This window comes from Dermacentor silvarum, unplaced genomic scaffold (assembly GCF_013339745.2).
Source record: "Dermacentor silvarum isolate Dsil-2018 unplaced genomic scaffold, BIME_Dsil_1.4 Seq312, whole genome shotgun sequence".
In the NCBI taxonomy this organism is placed as follows: domain Eukaryota; kingdom Metazoa; phylum Arthropoda; class Arachnida; order Ixodida; family Ixodidae; genus Dermacentor; species Dermacentor silvarum.
Window position 1 is genome coordinate 268,898 of NW_023606031.1, and position 25,092 is coordinate 293,989.

The 25,092-nt window shown below is 44.5% G+C and overlaps 1 protein-coding gene across 1 annotated transcript in view; it reads right to left on the reverse strand.

Annotated features, from left to right (window-relative positions):
• Positions 1-17,740: 17,740 nt before the first annotated feature.
• The window catches only part of LOC125941788 (mitotic checkpoint serine/threonine-protein kinase bub-1-like), a 93,817-nt gene continuing 86,465 nt past the window's right edge, over positions 17,741-25,092 (reverse strand). Inside the window, exon 10 of the mRNA XM_049659634.1 lies at positions 17,741-17,902. Within this exon, the coding sequence (XP_049515591.1) occupies positions 17,741-17,902 (162 nt within the window). The remainder of the gene's footprint in view (positions 17,903-25,092) is intronic.

Sequence of the window (25,092 nt, forward strand, 5' to 3'; positions counted from 1 at the left end):
TGGCCGAATCTTTGGCATTGGTAGCATCGCCTAGGATTTGGTATGTATGGTCTTACTGCTATCTTTGTGTAGCCTGTTTCGATGCTTTGTGGCAAGACGCTTAATTCAAAGGTAAGTATCAGGTGTTTCGTGGGAATTTCTTTGTTGTCCCGTCTCATAAAGATGCGCTGCACATTCGTGACGTGTTGCCCCCATCCTTCCAATAACTCGGTTTCAGATAGGTCGATGAGGTCTGCTTCGGATACTACCCGCGTACTGTGTTCATGGAACGATGCGGTGAAACAGTAACTGGGACATCACCAAAAGTCACAAGCTTGCCGAGTCTGTTGTGTTGCTCCTTATCACGTAGCTCAAACAGAAGGTCCCCGCTTGGCATTTTGGCGACTTTATAGCCAGGGCCAAGCGTGTTCGTCAAGGTTTTCGCAACTACAAATGGGGATATGGTTCTCGAGTCTTTCAGTTCTCTCACTATGTACTACTTGATATCGGGGGAAGATGTCTTTAGGCCGGTGAACAAATTCAAAAACTCATCGTGTGCGTCCCATCTTCTGAGCGAGACGATCAAGAAGTCGAGGAAAAGCGGGCGTTCCCATAACAATTTTGTGTTGTTCGGCAGCAATGGCAGCCCCCCACCACGGGAGTCCAACAAGGGACGACTACCGCACTCCACGTGTAGGCTGCAGGCGCCACCGTACATGCCGCTTAACCTTATATAAAAACCCAAGAGAGGGCACCTACACAAGGTTAACCCAAGTCGCCTATGAAAAGTGTGGAATAACAGAAGAGAAGAGGTGACAGGACGTGGACAGAAAAATAGAGAAGAAAAGATCGGAGAGGGGGACAGGAAAAGGCGACCACCGATTTCCCCCGGTAGTTTCAGTCCGGGTGCCGTCTACGTGAAGCAGAGGCCAAAGAGGGTGTTGCCACCGCCGAGGGGCCATAAAGGACCAAACCACCACGCATCGGCTCAACCCCCAGGATCCCCCTTTCCCCGACACGGCTAACCTCAGCACGGTCAGACACAGGAGGTTCCAACCCGCATGTGCTCGGGTCCTTAGTGTCGCAACCACCAAACGCCTGCTTACGCAGACGCCCCTCGGGGTACCTTAATGAGTGAAGCCCGAACACAATGCAAGAATACAAAAAAGAAAGAGCTCCGGCTGGAGTAAATGTGGACCACGGAATGGTTTAATCGGGAAGGAAAATGCTGTTGTCATGTTCTTGTATTTGTTCGCTATCATATCTTACTAGTGACAGTTGCTGGTGCGTACCTTGCGACCACCAGAAACGCCAAGCCCGTCCCGGAACCACTTACAGATACGCGGATTTCGTTTCTTGATCAGTCGTTTAGGGGCGCTGAAATAGTAGGGAGTTTTATTATAGCGTGCAACGCAACGCTAACGCAAAGAAAGGCTGCACTGCGCGTTATAAGGTAGTGTTTAGAATAGCGGAACGAATCAAAATGCTGACGGATGGATGGAACTATATGGTTCAACCCTTTAAATCGCGCGGTGGCATACGCCACCTAGCCGTGACTATTAACATATTAGTACCTTGCGGTAGGTGAAATTTCACCCCTGCCTTGATTGTAGCCACCAATCAGATAACCTCTGTTTGGTTATTTCTACCCGCTGAAAGTCCATTTTGCCTTCACTGTCCATAAACCCCAATGCTTTGAAAATACACTTGGGCACCATCTCTAGGCGGATACAGCAAACATGAGCAAACAAGAGCAAACCCTCTCGTTAAGCCTACTGAGGCGCTAATCGAGAACGTATATCCAAAACAACGGCCATTTGTCAATTGTACGCCACTGTAGAAGCATCATCAGACAAATCTAAAGCAAACACGAGCATTAGTGGGGAACGAATGAGCCGAACAGTGCAGGCCGACGACTCGATAGATGCGAAGTGCACGGCTCTCGCTTCAACAGGCGCCACCATCTTGCCCTACGTACGGAATCCCTTGCGTGCATCAGCGTTGAACACTATATTCCTAAAATAGTGTACGTGCGTGAGAGTTCTGGTTACGTTTACGTTCTGCGCATGCACAGTTTGCAGCACGAAACGATAACACTGAATCCTTGCGTTTGCTGTTTTCCGCTGTACTGAAACTCCCTAGTGGTGCTATCACGCGGCTGTCTTTGTATTTCGTAGGCTTTCTTTAAAGGCAATTACAAGGTAATGGTACTTAATTGCAAACACGTCAGTCAGCCATTTTTAAATGTGATCTACAACTTCCGTTTTGGCACTTTGTTGGTGAAGCCAATATTTTAAAAGTTAGGCAATTAGTTTATGCTAATTAGTTGACTTTGCAAAACGAAAAAAATACCGCAGAATAGCACACGTGATCCTCAACCTCACTGAGTTGGTTTGAACCTCCTAGCACATTCTGTCACGTTTAAAACATTGGCTTCGTTTAGCTGGGACACCCTGTATGCTAAACATGTTAGCTGTAAAAATCTGTGAGAAGCACTACTGCCGAGACAGAGCCCTTGCAACCCAAGGGCCTGGAGGCATGTGCTATACAGAACACTACTATCGCAGCATCATCCTCTGGCGAGAGGATGTGCTACGAATTGTTGGACCAATATGCAATACAACATCATTCAAAAACCTACAAATGATTTGCTGTCAAAAAACGGTTCTGCACTAGGAAGCATTACCGTATGGAGTGGGTGTGCTGGCGGTATGCTAGAGGAAAGTGTTTCTCTAAGGTTCTGCTTCTAGACACTCCCAGAGGTCGTGGAGGATGGTCTGCATCTCACCACATCTACCACAGGTGGGAGGTTCATTAACAATCAGCAGAAAGTTGTGGGTGCCCTACCTGTGTCCTATCGTGAGGCGACAGAATAGTACTTCAGTTCGTCGTGTTTTCATTGTAGAGGGCCATAAACCTAACTGTGGCTTAATTGCGTGATGCTAATTATTGTTTCAGCATCTCACGTGTTGCCAGTGGCGTCTCAGTTGCGTTCATAGGAAAGACTTCAGATCTGCGACAGGGACTGCAGCGATAGAATTAGTAGCTTGTGATGCAATTGATGTGGCAATTTGGTCTGCTAGCATATTACCCTGGATGCCTCTATGGCCAGGTAACCAGCATATAATGACATGCCAGTTAGAAACATGCAGTCAAGGTCCGATTTTCCATACGGCAGATTTTTCGTACTTGCCTGATAATTCGGTCGCCTTTGTAGCCCCGTCACGTACCCCACAGAACCAATGTATCGAAACGTCTGAAACATCGGACGCTCACACCCTACGCAATCACATTTTCCGGATTTCTTACCCTTAACCACAGGTCCAAAGCAGCATCCATCCCCGCCACTTTATCTCATAGCCTTGAATCCCCACTCTCACACACCGATCCATTAGCAGTAGCCAGCTGATGTCTGCTCACGTATGGTATCAAACCTCAAACCAGCACTCCCGCACACCAATCCGTTGGCAGCCACAGCTATGGTCATAGCCTTTTTGTGTTTATCCACATTTGGTTAGCTTTGTGATAGGTCATGTGACCTGCTGTGTGCTCTCTTCGACGTTCTCTAAGAAGCTTCCCGCTGTTGGTGCTGTGCTCTTCATCGAGCGGATTGGCCGATGAGAGCAATGGCCCCAAATACGCCTTCGTCATCTGTGCCATGACTACACAGGCTGACGACGGAAAAGAAAGCCCTCATCATCAAACAAGTTGAAAGTGGCCAGTCAAGCAAGGAGTTTGGAATTTGGAAGCAATGGTTTCACATTTCATGAAAAACAAGTTAAAGATCTTGGAAGTGGCCGGAAAGTCAAATGGGGCTCAAAAAAGAATGCGAGTCAAGGTGTTTGCCCGAAGCCTTCTGGCTAAATACCATGATGGCAAAGCGTATCCCGGTCTCGGGCGATCTTGAAGCAAGAGGCAGAGACTTTTGTGCTTCAAATGAACGTTGAGGAATTCAAGGTCAGCAATGGGTGGCTCATAAATTTCAAGAATCGCAATGACCTCAAGTTCAAGAAGATGTGGGGGAAAGCGGCGCTGTTGACGATTCAGCCGTAGCGCAATATAGGAATGGAAAGCTACAGTCAGTGTTGCAGCAGTTTGTGCCTGAGAAAATTTTCAACTGCAATGAACTGAATTGTCTACAAAATGCTCTAAGAGAAAACGCTTGCATTCGCTGGTGACCTCTACCATGGTGGTAAACACAGCAAAGAGCGGCTGACCATCCTCATCGGCAGCAACATGTCAGGCAACAAGAAGCTTCCAATGCTCACCATAGGGAAATCAAAGAATCCAAGGTAGGGGCAGCCCTACCTGTTCGTTATGAGGCCAACAAGAAGGCCTGGATAACACAGCAGTTATTAACAGTGGAGCTGTTTAAGCCGGGTGTAATGTGTCAACCACGAAGAGAAAATGTGGCCCGACCCTGGCGGTAGTACTGAAAGGGTCCAAACGCAATGGACATACCCTGTGAACTAGCAAAGCTGAGTTTGGCTAAGGCTAAGTCTAGCTAAGCATGGGGGACACTTAAGCTTAGACAGTCATCGATAGCCAAATGATATCCAATCAAAAGCTAGCGATAATCAATCAGTAATCAATAAATTTAGGAATATCCTGGGGATGACTTGATAGTGCATAGCCCAGCCCAATACGTGGCCAATACCTTGCAATAGCCAATCAATAACTAATCGATTATCAACAATAATAAATTCTGGGAAATGCTGGGGATGACTTGGTAGTGCTTAGCCTAGCCTAAATACTTGGTCAATACCTTGCGATAGCCAATCGATACCTAATCGATCAATAATAATAAATTCCGGAAAATGCTGGGGATGACTCGGTGTTTAGCTTAGCCCAAAAGCCAGGACTAGCTAGGTGCCCATCGGCTCCGCTGTCTCTTTAGCATTACGCATACAGTGCAAGCTACGCCATTTTTTTAAGTGGACAATCACAAATTGAACAGAAGGTTCAAACAGAAGAATCGTAAAGTTCTGCTGTTGTGGACAACTATGCTGCACATGACCAAATAAAAAATGATACGCGACCCTAATCTTTGACTTAGGTGTCTCTTAACGGCACTCGCACCTCGGCGTTAATTCTAATTATTCCAGACACTTCAGTAAGTCAACTTGTCTCTAAACTTATGCTCTCATATCATATCTATAATGAAGCCCATGAATTTTGTACTGTACTACTTTTTTGCTATTCCCGATTTATTTTAATTTCATCCTTGGTCGTCTCAGGAGGTGAACGGAAGTGCTGTGCAAGAAACAAGAGTGTCACTTGATGCTCGTGCCACTAAAAACCTAAGACTATACAGATAGAATTTCTGCCGTCGAGCAGCACAGCAATCTTACAGCCAACGGACCAAGGCGTTAGCCACAATCTGAAGCTTCTGCACAGGTCCCACATGCTCAGCCACATGGTGCTGTGCTCGGACAGCGGCAAAGGTTACCCTGTTGACCTTAGGTCTGCTTCTGGCATGCTTGCGGACTCACAACAGACGTTTCGCAACTGCTTTGGCCACCCGGGCTTCACACTCGGCGCCGAGACGGCAGTCTCGCCCAAAGAGAATAACAGCGTGTGTAATCATATCCTTCCATGGACTGTGTTCGACGACCTACACAGCGCGTGTGTTTCGATTCCAACTGGGATAACGTTTGAATGATTTGCCAGCCCCAACAAAGATCTTGAACTCTGTGTGGAGCTAACAGAGGATGAATCGTCTGTCATGTGATGGTGGATGCGGACGACTCTGACACTGAAGAGCCAGTACCTACAAAGCCGACAGCTCAGAGTCGACTCCAGCATTGATGATGCTGTCATCAGTGTACAGCGATTAAATGACCCTGGCTGAATTGAAGTAAACAATGCATGTAAGTGGAACACCATGCAAAAGAGGATCAATGTTTTCATGCTGCTAAGGCAGTAACAGACAGCGTTGACCTAGCTGAAGATAGCGCCAGCTACACTGACGGCGCCCACTCTGTTGATGTTTTTAATTTTTAAGGACTGCTTTTTTCATAGCCACCTCAACAATGCATTGGCTGAGCTGTGCAAGCCTGATACTCCCTTCTTGACCCTCTCCATCCGTGCAATACCTATAAAATGGTGAGTTTTCTGCATGCATTAGTTTTTCGGACTGCCCAATTTTTCGGACGTCTTTGCGGTCCCTAGGGAGTCCAAAAATTTGATGTTGACTGTACACAGGACAGAATTGAATACAGCTCAATAAGTACAGGATTTTTGTGTTTACAGAGTAACATTCGGGCTTTTACGACACTTAGGGAGTCTGTAAATATAATTGTTTTCTGAAGCTTAAACTTTCTTTTATTATTTATTTATTTATTTATTTATTTAAAAAATATTGCGGACAAGTCCAAGGAGGGTGAGCAGAATACACAAGATTATTACACAAAAGAACAGGATGGAACAAGTTTGTAACATGCTTTTCACACAGTTTCTTTCATCATAACGTAGACGATTAAGAAAATTTAATCAAGTTAGTTATAATACAACTAACACGAAATAACATTCATTACACAACATTATAGATACGGGCGCTGGGGAAATGCTTCAGTTAATTTATTCCAGTCAGCTATTGTTTGTGAAAAAAACAGTACTGAAAAGTGTCAGTCCTTGCGAAAATTGGCGTTAGAGAATGAGAGCAGTGGTGTCAAGTGGGTCTGCTTATCATGGGGGATACGTACGTTGCGGTGTGTAAGGCTAGCCTATGATTAATTAAGTTTGAAAAAAACTCTAGTCAACTCTTCTTTCTTCGAATTTGTAATAGTTCAATGCCGTTTGCGGTTAGTGATGCAGTGGGGGGGGGGGTCAGTAGTCCTAAATTTACTGTAAATAAATCGGACTGCTTTTCTTGAATTTTTTCAAGGTTCTTAATGTTAATTTTTGTGAGGATCTCAAACTATGGACATACTCAAGTTTGTTTCACAACCATCAATAGTGCATAGGCCTAAGCCATAAAGATACTTGTTTCCGGTGCGCACATCAGATTCTGAGAAAGATGGACCGACTGCTGCATAAGACATGCCGGCATGCAACTTAGAAGCGCCAGTTTGAAACTCTGTGCACGAGTATTTCGACTGGGAAATGCATTCTAACATGTGCCTCTGGAGCATGTTTTGTCACCTCTACAAACAGTGTATCACATTCTATGAGCTGCCACTGTCACAACGGCAGTGGCTTCACTGTGGTATGTTCGAGGAGTGGAACACCCATTTCCTCACTAAGTTTTCTTACGTGCAGTGAGAAGGGCTCTCTCGCTGCCGGTCGACTAAAAAACAGTGTGGAAATGGTCATGTCGTTATGGTTACATAAGACGGATGTCCAAGTATGAACGTTGCAGATGGAGCGACCACTCGTTCGCGTCTACGCAGAGGCTTGCAATGGGAGTTGTCATGTTCCCAGACGGATGCCTAGAAGATGAACGGGATCCAGCATCTTTAGGACACTCGGCGTAGCGGAATGGTAAACAATGGCACCGTAATCTAATTGGGCAAGTATACGCTCTTGTAGAGGTTTCTTAGACATTTCCAATCACTACCCCATGTTGTGTGCAACAAGATTCTCACATTGTTTACAGTATTTAAACAGTTTGTCTTAAAATGAATGCTAGTTTTGTGTAAAAATGATGCCTAAAAATTTGTGTTGTGTGTTCACAGATAAGTGGTGCCCATCTAGCTCAATGTCGGATCTGGGAACAAGCCTCTTCTTGATAAAAGTAGGCATGACCTTTTGTTGGAATTTAGCCTAAAGCCATTTTCATTCGCCCGTTTAGGCACCTTGCTCAGACCAAGCTGAACTTTTTGTTCACATATCGCAAGGTTACATGACCTAAACCCTAACGTTAGGTCACTACATATACAGAGTAAAAACACTTTGTGAAATTATTGACCTTAAAGGCTTACTCTTTACAATAAAAGAGTACAACTAACTACTCCACCCTGCTGTACCCTAGTTTCTCGGATAAATGGCCTAGACAAGACATTGCCAACTGTAACCCGGAATGTACGCATTGATAAGTAACTTTCGATTACACTAAGCATACTGCCACACATACCGATTTCTAAGACGTGTCTTAAAAAATACCACATGGCCAAGTAGTGCCATAGGCCTTTTCATGTCACCGAACAGGGAGAGGAAAAATTGAGCTAAAGCCTCACGAATGTACACCTCAATCCTTAAAAGATGATCGGTTGTGGTTCGGCCTTCTAGAAAACCACACTGCTACGGGTCGAACAATTGTTTCAATAAAGTGTAATAATCGACGATTTATCCTGTTTTTGAATAACTTACAGAGGCAACTCGTTAATGCAATAGAACGGTAGCTTGACACCAAGGATGGGTCTTTTCCCTGTTTAACAGCCTCTTTACATGCCAATGGTAGGTATCCTTCTGGCCAGATAGTATTGAAAAAAGACAGCAATACTAGTGTGTCAGGGTGAAGATTTTTTATCAATAAATACATGATTCTATCAGCTCCAGAAGGAGACTTCTCACAAGTTTTCAAAGAAGCTCTGAACTCAGAACACTAAAAGGATGGTTTTACCGTTCATTTTTACTACTTTTCCTGTTCAGTGCTTTACATTATGCTATTTGTGTTTTAGAAACATTGCTCAATAGTTCACTCACGTGGACACATGCTCAAATGTTCTCCAAGAGCATTGGCTTGGTGTTCAAGGCTATTGCCTTCATCATCCACCAACGAAAAATGGTAAGACGGCCGACCTGATAATTTTGTAACCCTGTTCCAAACTTTTCTATCTTGCAGGGATGTACTTTTGCCAGCTCTCTTAGCAGTATGGTGTACTCCTTTCTTGCGACTTAATATATTTGAAGTTGATGAGGTTTTCTGCTACTGTCTCTCTCTCTCTCGAATCACGGCCGCCGCAGCCGGGATTCGATCCCGCGACTTCGTGCTCAGCAGCGAAACGCCTTAGCCACTCAGCCACCGCAGTGGGTCTCGACAGTTCTGTGAACTGCGGCCAAATTTATGGCACTTGAAGCATCACAGCAGGTTTCGCAGTATGGCCTGACACGATTTTTGATGTACCCAGCTTTTATTGTCTCGGGTAGAACACTTCAGTCAAAAGTAAGAATTATGCGTTTTGTCTGAATCTCCTAATCATTGCGCCTCATCTTGATTCGTTTTACATTGAAAACATTATTCCATCCATTCAAAAGTTCATTCTCGGTCAGCTCCAACAGGTCATCACCACATATAACACCGCGGTAGTGCTCAAGGTGCGGTGCAGGGTCACAGTCACAGGAAAGTCTCCAAATGACACTAGATTCTATAGTTTATCATGCTGCTCTTATCATGGAGTTACAAAAGAAGGTCCGCTCTGGCCACCTTCGTTGCCTTGTAACCTGGTCCTATAGTCTCTGTCATGATCCCTCTCACAGTCTTTTCGGGTCTCTTACTGTGTATCATTGGTAACTGAACAAGTAACTCAGCGCGATATAAAAGAGAGACGCAAGAAAGGAAGAAACAAAGACGAGCGCTTGTCTTTGTTTCTTCCTTTCTTGTGTCTGTCTTTATATCGCGCTGAGTTACTTGTTCAGTTATGGAAAACCAACTAGCCCAACAATTAACTATTCTAGTATCATTGGTAGTGTGGAAAATTCTGTCTGTTGGCCAAAAAATTGAAATAGTTCTTCTGTGTGCCCCCTCATTTCGGGGCGATCAGGAAATGCAGGAAAAGAAGTAGCCATGTGAATGTGATTTTTCGGCAGGAATGCCAGCCACCCACGGTGGAGCCCAACCTGGGGACTCTGTAGGACATGCAAACAAGCCCCACAAACGCCAGCTGTCCATTTCCGCTATAACCAGATATGGCATACTCAAGGTAGGCTACCCACTTAAGGTTGACCCTCGCTGCCCAGAAAATCAGAAGTGAAAGGAAGAGAATAGGTAAGATTGAAAGTGAGAGAGAAAGACTAAGACTGGAGAGGGGGATAGGAAAATGCAACTACTGATTTCCCCCTGGTGGTCCATCTGCGGGGGCCGCCTATGTGAAGCGGAGGCAAAGAAGTGTGTTGCCTCTGCCGGGGGGGGGGGGGCATAAAAGTCCGAATCCCGACATCAGCTCAATCACCGCCATCCCCTTTTCTCCGGACACAGACGGCTACGCTGTGCACGGTTAAGCGCAGGAGGGTCCAACCTTCGTGTGCTTGGGTACGTGGTGTCGCAATAAAGCAAACGCCTGCTGACGCAGATGCCTCTGCTGGGCTTTGGACAAACACCGCATTGGAATCCTATCATTATCATTAGAATTATGGTTACGCCTCAATATAATGAAGTCGGTAAAATTGGCCATTTCCATTGTTATATTGAAATTTTGTTGCATTGAACTTCTACCTTTTACGCAATTAAGTACAGTCGCCGATATTTTTCTTACACGGAAGGGGCCGTAGATTTTTCGAAGTATTGGGCAACCAAAAATGCAAATTTGCTAGAGAAAACTTAATTCACTATGTTGAATTTGAGAGTCGGCAATGAAAAATATGGTTTCACGCCATGTTGATATCTTCACACCGGCAGCATGAATTATTCCTTGCCAGCCACACTTTCGGATTCACTCCGACTAACGGCTGATAGCATCGCCCTCGTGGGACAACGATATCATGAAAAGCACCGTCAGCAGGGAGGGGATGCGTTGTCTGTGTCTAGCTTTAAAGTGTCTTCAAAATTCGAGATTATGCAACCTCTAGACGTACGCCATCTCAGCACGCCCACTCATTGCACACGCCGTATTTCAATGGAGGCAACTGAGCTGCGTAAGTGCTCAGCCGCGCTGCCAGCCAGGTCCCAGCTAGAAAATTTGATGTGCATGCTTGATTGCAGCACCGCGGGCTCTCTGCCCTCTCCCTTTCCTCCGTGCTTGTGTGGGAAGACTGCTTTCATCCATCCACCATCCTTCTCGGCTCACCTTGCACGCTTTCATTTGCACCCAAAGTGATACAGCACGCGGGGCGGAATAGGATCTTACCGCACTTTGACTTTATACAGAACACGACGATGCTCCACTTCCGTGGTCGCTCGTGGTTGCGCACAATTTTAGAGGAGCATTCGCAAGCAGCTGCTTGTAATTCAATCATTGGACCACCTCCATTTGCGGAAGTGTACATTTATTGTCTATGTATTCCTTCGTGGCGGCAGTGACATTTCGTTAGGGAGGTTGTGTATAAGGACATTTTGTTATACACGGTGTTTTTGGACACGAAGTTATGAAACGTTAAATACTTCGTTATATCGAGAATTTTGTTAGACAGAACTTTGTTACAGTATTGAGGTTTAACAGTAGTGTCATTAAAATGATAATCACTTAATGTTATTTCATGCAAACGTAATATTTAAAATTTGTCATTCTGCATAAAAATGAGACATTAGCATTATGTTTGCATACCATATGAATTACCATTTGGGGAAACATCAACAAAAGCTCCACTTTACACCAGTAACCATATAAGTGTGGGATCAGATTTTTTCCCTCCGGCCACTTTTTTATTTGTCTCTGCTAGCCATAGTCTATGAACGTAAACATTTTATACAGTCGGCTTATGTAAATTCGACTTTGGCACAACTATAGAAATTGATCAAGTTATCCGACGTGTCGAATTAAAATGAGACAATCAAACACCTTACTTCATTTGAGAGTACAATTCTATTTACACAGTTATAGCTATGGGCCACAACATGTCATCCTCAGTGCGGTCTACTGCATTCGTATGAGCATCGGTAGGATCGCCATGACAGCTGAAAGTGTTGGGTAGCTATCAGGTCTAACTGCAGTTGTCGCTAAGCGGCTTCAAAGTAGCAACATTTCTCCAAATGTCATAGGTGAATGCAAGTGACGCCATGCCATCACTGAATGCTTTGTGCAGTCCACATGAGCCCACTCTCTGGTGTCATCGTACAACTTTGGCACCAGCGTAAGAGACAGCATCAGTCTTGATGGCGGCCAATAACCAGGGATTGCCTAATTCAAAAGGTCCGTAAAACCATGGTCTTCGACGATCGCATATGGCTGCAAGTCGAGTGCTATCATTCTAGCAATCTTCCGGTCCAAAGCCTTCCGTTTCGAATCAGGCAATGCCACTTTTGAACACATCGCCGATGCTCTTGCTTGGTATTGACTGTGATAACAACCTTGAGCTTGAAATTCACATACAAATTTTTGGGCCGCTCAATGGTTCATGAGAGTGGTGGTCGTTGCCGTTGGCGTCTTCAGCATCCTTTCGCAGGAGCACAGAGTGCTTCTTTCGAAAAAGTTCCAAATCGCGCTTCTTGTGCCAGGTGCGAACTCTGTCTTGGGTGTTCCGTACGCTTCCATAGCGATGTTGCAGCTGTGTGAGTAACCGAAGGTGCGATGACAAAAGTCTACGCAGTCGCACGCTTAGACGAGATTCGCAAGATAGCATGCACAGACGAGAAAATACGATAGGTGACTTGACGAAGTGCACAAAGGCGCCCGGAACTCCATGAAGATAACGCGCATAGCCAACGGCGTGAAATCAACTATGTCGCGTGATGGAGTGCACGTATGCGCTTGTAGAGCTGGCGCACACAGTCAAGGGTGTAATAATGAAAGTACAATGGCACAACGCAGATAGTTTCGTCTGGAACTCAACAGAGCTTGTGCGTACGGCCAAAGGCACGAAGACAAAAGCATAAAGTACCTACAGTCGCCTTGACTAAAGTGTGTATGTCACACGACAAAACAAACCCTTTTGCACGGTACCCTGTAGACCTGGTGGCAACGCACTGTCTGCTGCGTGAAAACGAACCTGTGCCGCGCAGTGGCGCGGGTGACTCGACGTACGGTATCGGCACGAGACTGGGTACGTTGATATTTCGCCGATTTTAGGGGGATGAAAGCTCATATCAAAGGAAAGTTATTTCGCATGCTTAAGATAACTACGTCGTGCCTTTTTTGCGTGCCCGAAACCTGGGTCCATGTGATTGATGCAAAGAAAGGAAGAAGATCTTCAATTGCACGTCGACCAGGAAAAGTTTCTACGGGCCAAAACTGTAAAATATCCGGACCTCAATGACAAGCTTGCAGACGTCCTGGAACAGCTGCGTGCAGACCGAGCCTGTCGAGGTAACAGCCCTTGAATCGGCCCGCAATGGGGGCGTATCCAGAAGTGGCCTTAACGCCAGCAAAACTGAATCACTGAAGGAAAGCAACTGTCAGCACAAAAATTTCACATTTTATCTGAGTGCATTGTGCTTGTCTTTTTTTTCAACATGGGGCCATGCCATCATTTTAAAAAATCTCTTAACATTATGTTCAGGTGCATTTTTATTTTGAACTCTCGAAAATTGGGTGCGCGTTACATTCGATTAAATACGGTATAAGCAGATGCTGCACTTCGCACTTTACACTCCACTAGCTCTTTTGTGGGCCCTGATCAAGCTACGTTGTCCAAAATAGCACCAGGGTGTGGTGACGGCCGTTAACATTTTGAATAGGTGAAAGTTCGCAAGGAGAATTGGGTTTGCGCATGCCATTTAGAAACGCTGCAATTTGATCTTCAGCAAATGAAACTGTTATATTTATTTTCCAGAACTTTGGATACTAAAACTCCCATGTGAATCAAATCAGATCGCAAGCACTATTCAAAAAAGCACACGCCTGATGAAAACTTGTCCTGTCACCTCTTTGAGCACGGACGGTTATTTGTAGTTCTGATCAGTGATTACACAATTTTTTAGGATGATGATGAATGCATTTTCACAGAATGCTGTGATGACATGAATTAAACTCACGTTTCGCTAAAGTACAAATAAGGCAACTGTCTCGCAGTGACAAATAACACAGAGCTTTAGCTTGTCTGCAAACATTCATCTCTATGGATCACTGGGTTACCGAAGAAATGAGCTGCAGCAACAATGCTGGTGGCAGCATCTTGTTACACTTTTTTAAAACAATGCATTAGGCAGGTTTTCGTATTACCAGGGCGTCTCGTCGAAGCAAAATAACAAGGCTACATGTTCACAATTCCGTCGCAGCTTACACTTCAGATCAGCAGCTATGTAGAATTTGGTTGGGATAAAGATTAGTCGATGCCTTTGAGAACTTCTTTCATACTTTCATTTGCACTCAGCGAGTCCCATTAATTTAAAAGAAGCATATTCAAGTGCAATTTTCTCTGCTAGTGTGTTGTCCAGTCTAAAAAGTGCACTGCACCAGCTCAAGCTCATCCGGCACCCATGCCCACACAGCAAGCTGTCTGCACACCTGGAAGGTCCATGGGCGACTGTCGCGCATCTCGGTGCAGACGAAGCCAGCTGTTGTCACCGCACAGGTGAACGTTGTGCCAGGCGGCAGCTGGCTCATGTCGATAGCATGTCCAAAGTCAATCAACTGTAGACAGCTGGCCCCCTGCTCAGTAAACCGGTCAAGGAAGCCTGCCTTGTATGGGCTGCACGGAATAAATGCGGAGTGGCTGTTTTCGTATTGCACGAGGGTAATTTACAAATATATGTCAAGCTATTTTCCTTTTAGTGTACCTTTAAGGAGACCCTCAATTTATGAAAGAATATAGCATGCCCCCCACATCCACTAACAGAATCAGACGCGCGAATTTACTGTCACAGAATGGAAACTTTTTTTCAGTATTCGTAATGAAAGCAGGGCAGCGTCATCACCATTTCTGCTTCATTGGCCACAAATACAAGGCATACAGTGCCGGTGCTTAGAGATACTACTATCACTCCCGCTACATTTTATGTGACTCTGCACCAGACTTGAACTAAGCGCCGACAGTGCTCCTGGCACAGAGCGCAGATTGCGAGCTGGCACAGTGACAGAAACGCTGGCGGTCACATATGCCGACATGTCCAGTACACAGTCACGCGAAATGTCAGAAGAGTGATAGCCCGAGAATGCCACTCTAGGTCGTAGACTAGCACAAAATGAACATTTTCATGATTGTAGAGCGGCACATTCCCAGTGGCACGTACCTAGTTACCCAATTTGTCATTAAAGAAGGTCACTAAGGACCAGTACAGAGACACATACTGAGTGCTCCAAGTCAGTGTCAAGGAGTTTCACTGAACCCATGTCGGCGTGAAAGAGGTTCGCTGTAGAGCGGCACACATGTATACATTACCATATACTCACCGAACCAAGCTGGTACGACGGTTGGTTTCTAACCCTGTTCCCTCTCAACACAGCAGCCCGATGGGCTACCCATTCGATCACGGACTACCCAGTGACCAACGTAGGCGGGAAAATGATTAGATACAAACAGATACCAACATACACAGAAACATATAGAAAGTCGGCCCCGAAAAGTGCGTGAAGTACCCTAAGAATGCTGCATTCATATTCACTCAGACAAGATTGAATATACTATATGACACAGGTTCGATTCCGCCCAGCAATGGATAAATTTTTAAGTAATATTTTTCTGCATCGAAGAACGGTACGTACCGAGTAGCACATACCCAGTAACACACTCAGTGACCCAATTTTTCCAAGGGCTGGCTTCAAGCAGTTCACTTGGCAAGAAGCCAGATGCTCTACCCATTTGACCATGAGATAACCAGTTAACCATGTTGGCGTGAAAGAGGTTAGACGCAAACCAACAATTAGGAACAGGTTCTTAATGCCTCTGTATGCTGCCAAATGTCTGCCTTAGTATAAGTTGTCATTGCAGTTGAATCTGGCTACGAAAAATTGGTCAGCAAATGCATTTTCATTCTTTTGATGCACCTTTTGCGCAAAGGCGCAAAGGAGACATTGCGACATTGGTGTCAATACAATAATGATAACGAAGCTCTAAAAGTGACACATTTCAGAATAATATTGTCAAGGTTAGCAGGTATCAGTGCTGCCACTGACGAACTGAGATTTGGAGAAATTATTGGCACAGCAAAATCCTAATTTTGGAGCAGTTTGGAGCATCCAGATAAAGATTTCGGAGCACTTTGGAGCTAATAAATGCCAGATGCTGGACACGTCCTAAGCTATTTCAAACACTTTAAAAATTGACAAGCATTATTTCAGAAAGTTTGCTAGCTGTAAAACACTGCCTTTAAATACATGAGTGTCCCTTTAATTTAAATGACAACAAACCTGTTCACACAGTGTGCTGTAATTAGTTTATTTCAAGTTTAGTGAAGCTGCTAAGATGTTGCCTTTTACATCGTATGAATTTTTCATTGACAGCTGACACTTTGTTTTCAGCAAGGCTCTAGCATCAGTCAGAAACACCTGGCCAGACAATGTCATCAATGCTTTTCTGAGCCAGGCCAGCCTTGACGCCCCTCTTAACGCTCAGTCATTGCTTCAAACGACCCAGGTACTTTTCAACGTTCTGTTTTTCCGTGTAAAGCAGAAGCCTCTGTTCAGCAACTGGCTGATTCACAACTGGCGTCGACCGATTATTTCAACACCAGCAATTCAAACATGCTCGATTATACGGACTACTTTGAGGCACCATCACTGGCCCATAAATTTAAGGTATAAGTAACATCTAAATCTCGGACACCTTAAGGTACGCCATTCTATGTAATTCGGACTCTGCCTGCGCGACGGCGTGCTAATTTGGCCTTCGAGTTGAGCGGAAATAGCAATATTCTGGCGTTGATACGTCGCTGGCATCGCCGCAGCATGGTGGTCAGTGTTGTTGCCGACCCCTCCTGGAAACCGAAACTAGCGAAGCCTAGTTAATTCAGCACCGACCGCGCCCAAACCTTCGGGCAAGCGAACTCCGGCAAGCCGTTCGGGAGTGCATTCGGGTTGGCTCCGCGCGTCCACCATTTATTCATTGGCGTGTTAACTAGCGACACGGTCGCGGCGACTTAAGTTGTTTAAGCGGCGCCGACTGCACCCTCGATGTCTCCACGGACGAGGACAGTGACTGTTTCAAAAAAAAAAAACATCGTCATTTGGCTATGATAGCCCAATCGACTCCTGCGCGACGATTTTGTAGCGATGCATTCCGCTCGATTCTATAGTCGCCCTTATCATCCACTGTTCTCTGCCGGCTGATATATATAACGCAGGCGGAGCGCCGCTCTTATACCCATGACGAAGCGCAAGAAGCGGCAGCGGAAAAGACTTCTCTACAAAATCGCGGTCCTGTTGCCAAAGGTTGAAGATTTGGTGCATGCATTAATTGTACTTTCGTCTATTTGTGGCGACAGCATAACAATGGTAGAGATACGGACAGACTAGATTGTAGGCAAGCGTGCGTGCGTGCAGGACTGCGTTGACAAACTTCGGCTTTATTTTTGGACGATCCCTTTCCGGGATACTTCCACTTTCGCGACATTTCGCGCGACTAGCACTGGACACGTCTACGGATGATAGCGTTCCTGGCACACTACCAAGTATGCCGACGCTGACGCTAGTGACGCGAAATCCCGCGAAAGTGTACGTATCCCCGAAAGTGGTCAACCGAGAATAATTTCTTTTTTAGCCACTGGCGGAGTAAATTAAGTTATTTTCTGGCGAATTTGGATATTTCCGGCTCCCAATTATTGTAATTTTAGGCAGTTCCCATCGAGCCCGAATTATCGGTCGCCGTTCATTTATGAAGCTGCTTTAGTCATGCGCGCTGCGCACGTCTGCGGCCACCCACGTAATGCGCAGGCGCTAATTTTGGCGCACTTCGGCGCAAAATTGTGTATATTTATCGGCGCAGGAAATCTCGTATGGCGCAATCTGGCGCATTTTGCGCAGGAGTGGGAGCGCTGAAGTATGGAACCACAAGGTGATAATGGAGGTACTCACAAGTCTACGATGAGGACGTTCTCGGGCTTCAAGTCTGCGTGGATGATACCACACATGTGCACCCTTTGCAGAGTGGTTAGTAACTCGAGGGCAAAGTAGAGCACCAGGCACTCGGGGATGCAGCTGCGGCCTTGCTTCTGGTACCGGTCCACTAGACTCTGCCAGCACAGAGCACACAAGCCACATAGTTTCTCACAATGGCATAGACATCAAAGTGGCACTGCTGTGCTGACGTATGCATGAGAATGCTAGGATGCAGAAGGGGGGCTTAGGACTGGCACCTTTCCTGGAAAGCCCGGACATCTTGAAGAAGCATCTAGTGAATTGTTCAATTTGTCAGAGTGGTTTAGACTGTACATTCAAACCCACTTATAACATAAGACGGTGCAAAAAGAAACATGAAATTCTGGAAAAGAAAAAAATGTGAGCCGCCGTGCACGCCACGTGTCTTCACGCCAACACCAGCCGACGCCCGACTGCACTGTTGCCACAGTCGACTCGTGTTTTGGAGGAATGGAAGAGAGGTGGAGAGGGGAGCATGACGTGTGCAACACGCAGGCGGCTGCAGAAGCTCGCCTTTATTATGTGCTTTTTCCAGTATTTCACATTTGTTTTGCTTTCGGAACAGACACCAGTAGTCAGGTTTAATTACTATACCAATAAAGTACCATGAGAACAATGGAGTTAGTGGTTTATTTTACCATAGAATACAAAGTTCACAGTGCCACGGCTGCCAATTTCTTACAGTAAAACATCAATATATTGAAGGTGCAGTATATTGCAACGAAAACCTTTGTTAAATTGCGAATTTCGTTAATTCGAATTTTAAAGTTTCAGTAGTAATAATAATTTCACTAATTCCCAGGACATTCCTGGTGCACAGTATCTTATCAGTAAGAACTTATAAAGAACTCGCAAGGAGGTCAGGCCATAATGGCGCAGTTATGAGCACCAGCACGTGCGGCGCAGATCGCGCTGAGTGCAATGCATTGGTGTGGCTCACGGCATCCGAGATCTGCGACTGTTCCGTTGCGTGGTGCTCACAATTTAAAAACGAAAGTGCAAAAAGATACAGATAATCGTTCATAGAAAAAAATTCAGATTCGATAGCAAGGAAACCACTATGCCAAGTAATGTCTGTAGTTTTATCGGTGTCCATGCGCCACACGTGAAGATATCTCAGATATCCCACGAGCACTTGGCTGTCACAGAGAGCGAAGGCTTCACGCCGTGTATCGGAAACATGAGATTATGAGGCTGCCAACACTAGACATGCGAGAACACAATGCACATCAAGGCACCAACCACCTTGGCTTTTGCCTTTGCACTTGCCGCAGATTACCTCCAAGATACGTAGCGCGGCCGTTGTATGGATCAAGGGTAGAGGAGGAGATGCGCACTCTTGGGGAAGAGCGCTGATGTGCACGCTTCTCCTGTACCCCCACCTCCCTATCGCATGCTTGATCATGTTATCGCACGATCCCTCCATTCCCACCACCCTTGCGCTTAAGATATCTCGCAGAGATGCGTGCCTCACAACTCTGCAAATTTACCAATGCGACACATTCTTCCTGCATACTGCGTCGTGGTGCACACGCTTTGACATTTCTGCCACTCGAACTTTTCATGTGGAAGGACACTGCGAATAACGTTTTCCTCGGCCAACCTTTCATACCTTTTTGCTTGATTTACCAGTAATACAGGCTCCAAGCACATGCTTGAAATGGTCAACAACTTCATTAAATGAAAACCGTGTCACAGAATTACTTTCTAAATCGCAAAAAAGACACACAGTTCTCAATGGAACTAAACTTACGAAATTAAAGTAGTTTGTTACATCGTGCATCATGCTACATCGAGGTTCACTATATCGAGCTTTAACTGTATTCAATATATTGGTAAACCACCATGTTGCTAAATTATTAGTTTTTAAGAATTTGTTATTCAAGGGACACTAATGAGAAATGGTAAATCAGTTGTAAATACCTTATGTATTTCATAACTATTTTCAATAATTTCGCTTTTACATGTTATTATGAAATAGAAAACCACCACCAAACTGTTAGTTTTAGAACTTTGTGCTGAAATCCAAGCACTGCAATGTCAGAGTGACGTCACAGACTTCAGAATGATTTCTCTCATGTTTAGGCTGTTGCAGCACAGTAAGAGTTCTTAAGGCGAGACTAATTTCATTGAGAATCCTTTAGGAGACAACTTAGGCCATTTTAACCAAATAAAGATTAACTACCCCCAAGCAGGCATTCTCAGAATTCACGACATCATGGTGAGTTAATGTGCTAGCTAGAAGGCAATTTCTTTCTTGCATTTTCTCTGGCTTACGACATTTCCTCTTGCAGTTAGAGCGGTTTTTTGGTCCAGTAGACTTCTGTTAATACTAATCCGGTTAATTCAATTTTTCGGGTAATTTATTCTAACTGAATCTCCTACATTTCTGTGGGCCCAAATTTTTCAATCCTGAAGTTGGCCTTCACCGGATAATTCAAAGTTGGGTGCTCAGCATGCACACAAGTGACCCCAACAGTGAACAATCCAATAGCGAGAGCATCTGGCGCGGACCTTGAAGGACAGTGAATGCATCGGACACATGTCAATCTCCACTTTTTTGTAGGCCTCCCCAGGAAGGTTTTAAAGAGAATGGTAGCTCACAATTAATTATTACAGTATTTGCCTGATCTTAATGCAATTTTTTCACCAAAAATAAAGTTAACAAGGATGGTAGTTTCTCAAGAGCACTAGTCAGAAAATTGCCTGTGCAGTGCAATCTAACACAAAACCAAAACCGCATTCGCAGCATTCACAAATGCCTACTGTTTGAGCAAGCCTAGCCCGTGAAATTCTCATCACTATCACAAGATGGTGACCATGAAGAAAGAAAATTATGGCAACAGAACAAGTTCTTGGATAGCACGATGTCGACGATGCACCACTTTCAGTCTTATTATGAAGCACATTCAAACAATAAGATATGTTACTATTACCCACGCAGCAATATTTCATGTCACGTGTTCTTGGCGTTCCGGAGAATCGCATGCATCGCAGGACGAACTAACAAAGAGGCTACACTAGTCGCATGTCCTCATCCTATTTGCGTTTGCTGTGAAGCCATTACATAAATTCAGAATATCAAATACACTATAGACCGTATGGACAACAGAATGTCGAGGTTCTTCACAAACCGCGATAAACTGCTATCTAAGGGTGATCACAATGGACATAAAGGGAATGAATTTCCATTCTGTGAAGATAAGCAATGGTGTATTTTTTTTCTTATTGCCAGAATGAAAGGCACACTATGTTTTCTCTATAAAAATTGGGTGTGTGTTAAAGTTTGATAAGGAAATGGTAAAAAATGGACAAATTCTGCCAAATGAACTAGCGGAGTTTTTTGAGAACAGCGTGAGAAGCAAGGAGAGACACACAAAATGCGAGCGCTGTTTTTTCTGCATCTTGTTTAATTTGACCCAGCAGATAACTTGAACAATTTCATCGGTGCCATCAGGCTCAAAATAATGGAAGTTGTCTGTATTGCAGAAAAGTTTACTACTGCAGATCAGCTTATTTTTCCTTTAGTGTTCCACAGTACTGATATCCACAATACTGACTGGCACTACAGTCTATAGTTATTTCAAATGTGAACAGAACCAGCAAAGTTCTGAAGTTGGAGGATAGGCAATAAGGTATGCACTCAATGCATGCAAGTTTCAAGGACACAATCTGTTCTTGCTTTCGTCTACTTGTGCAAACGTGAGCAAATATTACTGCAGGATTAGAAGCAAAGAAAAGTTCAAGGGACAATGGAGGCTCGAAGTAACGAACAGTGATTGAAGAAGGAATGTCGCCGGAGCCAATGTTTCACCAAGGGGTAAACACAAGAACAATGTTCCCAAGCTGTGTGTCTAAGTGTTTGTCCAGTAGCCTTATTCGTTACTTATCGCTTGTCTCCCTCCTAGCTGTTCTACAAGATGTCGTGGGCAAGAAAGGTGCGACGACCCAACCACTCACCAAAAGTGAGCCATAGGGGCTGTAGGGAACACCAAGATGGCGCCATTGTTGAAAAAGCTGGCTAGCTGCAAGTCTGGTACGCACTTCGCCGCAACAAACATGCACGACATCAATTCACTCCTAGCTGCTGCACCTAAGTTCCTCAGATCAGCCTTGACAAAAACTGAGAGGAGAAAAACAACAACAAAGACATTCCAAGGTGCTTACTATGACAAGGAGATGACCAATACCATACCATGAACAAGCAAAACCAAATTAGGGGTGTGCGAATATTCTAAACTTTCGAATAACGAATCGAATAGTGTCTTATTCGATTTGGTCTTCAAATCGAATAGTCAATAGAGCGCCTGCCTCAGCTGCGGGAGGTTGTGGGTTCGATTCCTACCGCCACCAGGTACCCTGGTTCAAATGGGTACAAGCGTACCCGGCCTGGCGTTAGGCTTCCTTCAGGGGTGATACGCTTGGGAAAGGAGCCTGCGCCCTGAATTCCCGTCGAAACCGTCGTGAGAACTGTCGTCTTCACTGTGTCCGTGTCGATTGTGTGCGCTAAATATTTCACTAGGAATAGTCAATATTCGTAAATGCGAATAGTTTTCGAATATTTTCGAATACTTCAGATGTCAGCTACACCAAAATAAACACAAAATTGGAGAAAAATTACGAATTTTCCGAACGGCACAGTATGGTAAAACCCCATAGGCATAGTATAAACATAAAACATGAGAACCTGCGTAGTGAAGCACGCTATTAATAAGTAACCATACCTTACAGGCTGTACAGTGATCGTTCGCACTCTATGAAGAGCCCTGTGCATGCGAAGGAACTACTTGCTTGGCTCCAATGCTCCATTTGTGCTTTTAGCGCTTATTTATAACGTACTATGCAATTACAGGAACTTGTAGCTTTAAGATTACTGGGATGTGAGCATCGTTTATAATCATTGTGATAACGGATGTATTATTAGAAAACTATTCAAAATGTACTCGAAATGTATTCGATATTGATTCAAGTCTGGGAATATTCGATTCGTATTCGATTCGGTCTCAAAAATCACTATTCGCACACACCTACAATTTACAAAGCATCATGCAAGCAGATTGCACAGTGCCACATCATCACAATAGGTTTGAGCGAATAATTTTTTTGTTGTGCAAGTGAAGATGAAGCGAATGGTAATTAGTGTCAAAATATTTGTATTGAATAGTTCAAATAGTTGTGGCATTTGAATTAAACCTTCACGCAAGTGCCAAATTGTGACCAATCTAAACAGAAATGGTTCTTTACTTGCAAAGAAGGAAACAGATTCATCCCTGGAGGTTGGAAAAAGACAAGACAATGTACTGGCCTCATTTTATCTGCGCTCTTGGCATAATGAACGTAAATAAACTAGCAGAGTCGTGCCGAGTTTACACAAATCTATTTCGTAGCATCTGTATGGCTCAGCAGCCAAGGGTGCATTTCGCGTTCACCCGTCGCAATGCGTGCGGTCGCAGTCTGAACTGTAGACATTACACATGCAACCTAACCGCCTCAGCTTTGCGTCCACACGAAGCTTTCGCCGTTCCTACCAGTAAGGAGACGTACACATTTTGTAGGCGTTCACGCTATAGCTGCCGGCTTATCAACCAACCCAGACTTCACTTCATGTGTGCTGGCATCAGTTTAGCCAGTGTGCATTATCTCTCTCCCGAATTCCATGTAATGTTAAATATGTTTATGAGGCACACCATAGCGAGAAGCTCCAGATTAATTTTTACCACCTGGAGTTCTTCAGAGGTTCGCTAAAGAGAAAGACAATTCGAGCTGCATTAGCAAATTATCCATCAACAGCAAAAAAGCCTCTCTTACCGTAAGAAAACATGCTTGGTAAGCAGAAAAGGCACAAAAACGAGACATGTGGTGATGCCACCTCGAAGTTCCCACAGCCAGCCATGAGGTCATGAATTTTGGCAGAGGCTGCACGGGCCTAGTTAAGGTTTTTTGGTAAAGATCGACTGCATTGTATTGTAGAGAGCAAACATAACAAGTTTGGAGAACCCCAACAGCCGAAATATGAGAAAGTACTTTAAAATTCGTGATGCCACACTGACATGCCGACGCGGATTTCAGAAATAGATCTTTGACCTTTATTCTCTCTAATACTTAACCTGTTACTGCGAAAATAAGTAAAATAGTGTACCAAAGAATCCTTTATCAGTTTAAACCGTTTAATTCCTTCTCTTTAGTGCTGAATTGACATGCGTCCAGTGTATTGTACTCGAGCGTCATTGCATTCCACACCTCTGAGAATGTGGCCGCTGCAGCCGGGATCCAAGCCGCGACCTCAAGCTTAGCAGCACAATGCCATATTCACTGGGCTACAGTGGCGAGTAGAAATCAGTGACCAAAACTCTTCAAAGCAACACATGGCACTCAAAAAGCAGAGGAAGCAGCATCTCAAGTTGCAGTCTGCATGGCTTCTATATGGACCAAGAGGTGTCACTGCCACCTCTTGGTCCTTTTTTTCGACGAACAAATTGGCAATGAACGCTGTGCAGTAATTTTTTTAATTATCTTGAGCCGTTTGCTGCCACAATTCCGGAGCAGGTCCCTGAACTGGAATGATTCAATGTTTGACTAGCCTAAAAAACTTTTTTTCTTTGTTTTTGAGGGTGTGCAAATATTAAAATTTTTGAATACGATACTTAATTTCGAATATTGAATCCAATATCAAATAATGATAAGCACATCATATATTAGCAAGTTGGGTTAATTTGATATGTCGGAACTTGCAATTACATCAATGTTACAAAACTAGACAGTCAGCCATTTACTATAACATTGTGCATTTGGCTCTTAACTTAAAAATTTTGTAATTCCCACTAGCTTTCCTTGACAACCTGTGCCTTAATACCGCATCAAATGCCCGTAGACGGGGAGGCATTTGACCCTGTGCCAGTCGTCACTCATCGCACTTACTGTCAAGCAATAAGCTCAGAATTGAATGTGGTGTTGCAAAAAATTGGCGTTGCTTAACTCAGTTATGCCTGGGTGTGCGTAGCGAGAGGTACGGTTAATCTTATTGTTAAGCTTGGATCTCTCGATGGTTACATCTTTATCGTTTAGCTTCATACGTCTGAGTGTTTAGGTATGGTTGTTACCTCTCGTTAAGTTATGGTTACATTAAAGAAACATTTTTAAAGTGTAACGCATTTATTTTGAAAGTCTTCATCGTGTTTCAATTGCCACAAAGACGGCCCGATGATCGGTGAGGTGGGAGGATAAGGGGTTGTCGTCCAGTGACTTGAACACGTTTCGGTTGCTATCCTCATCTGAATCCACTCGC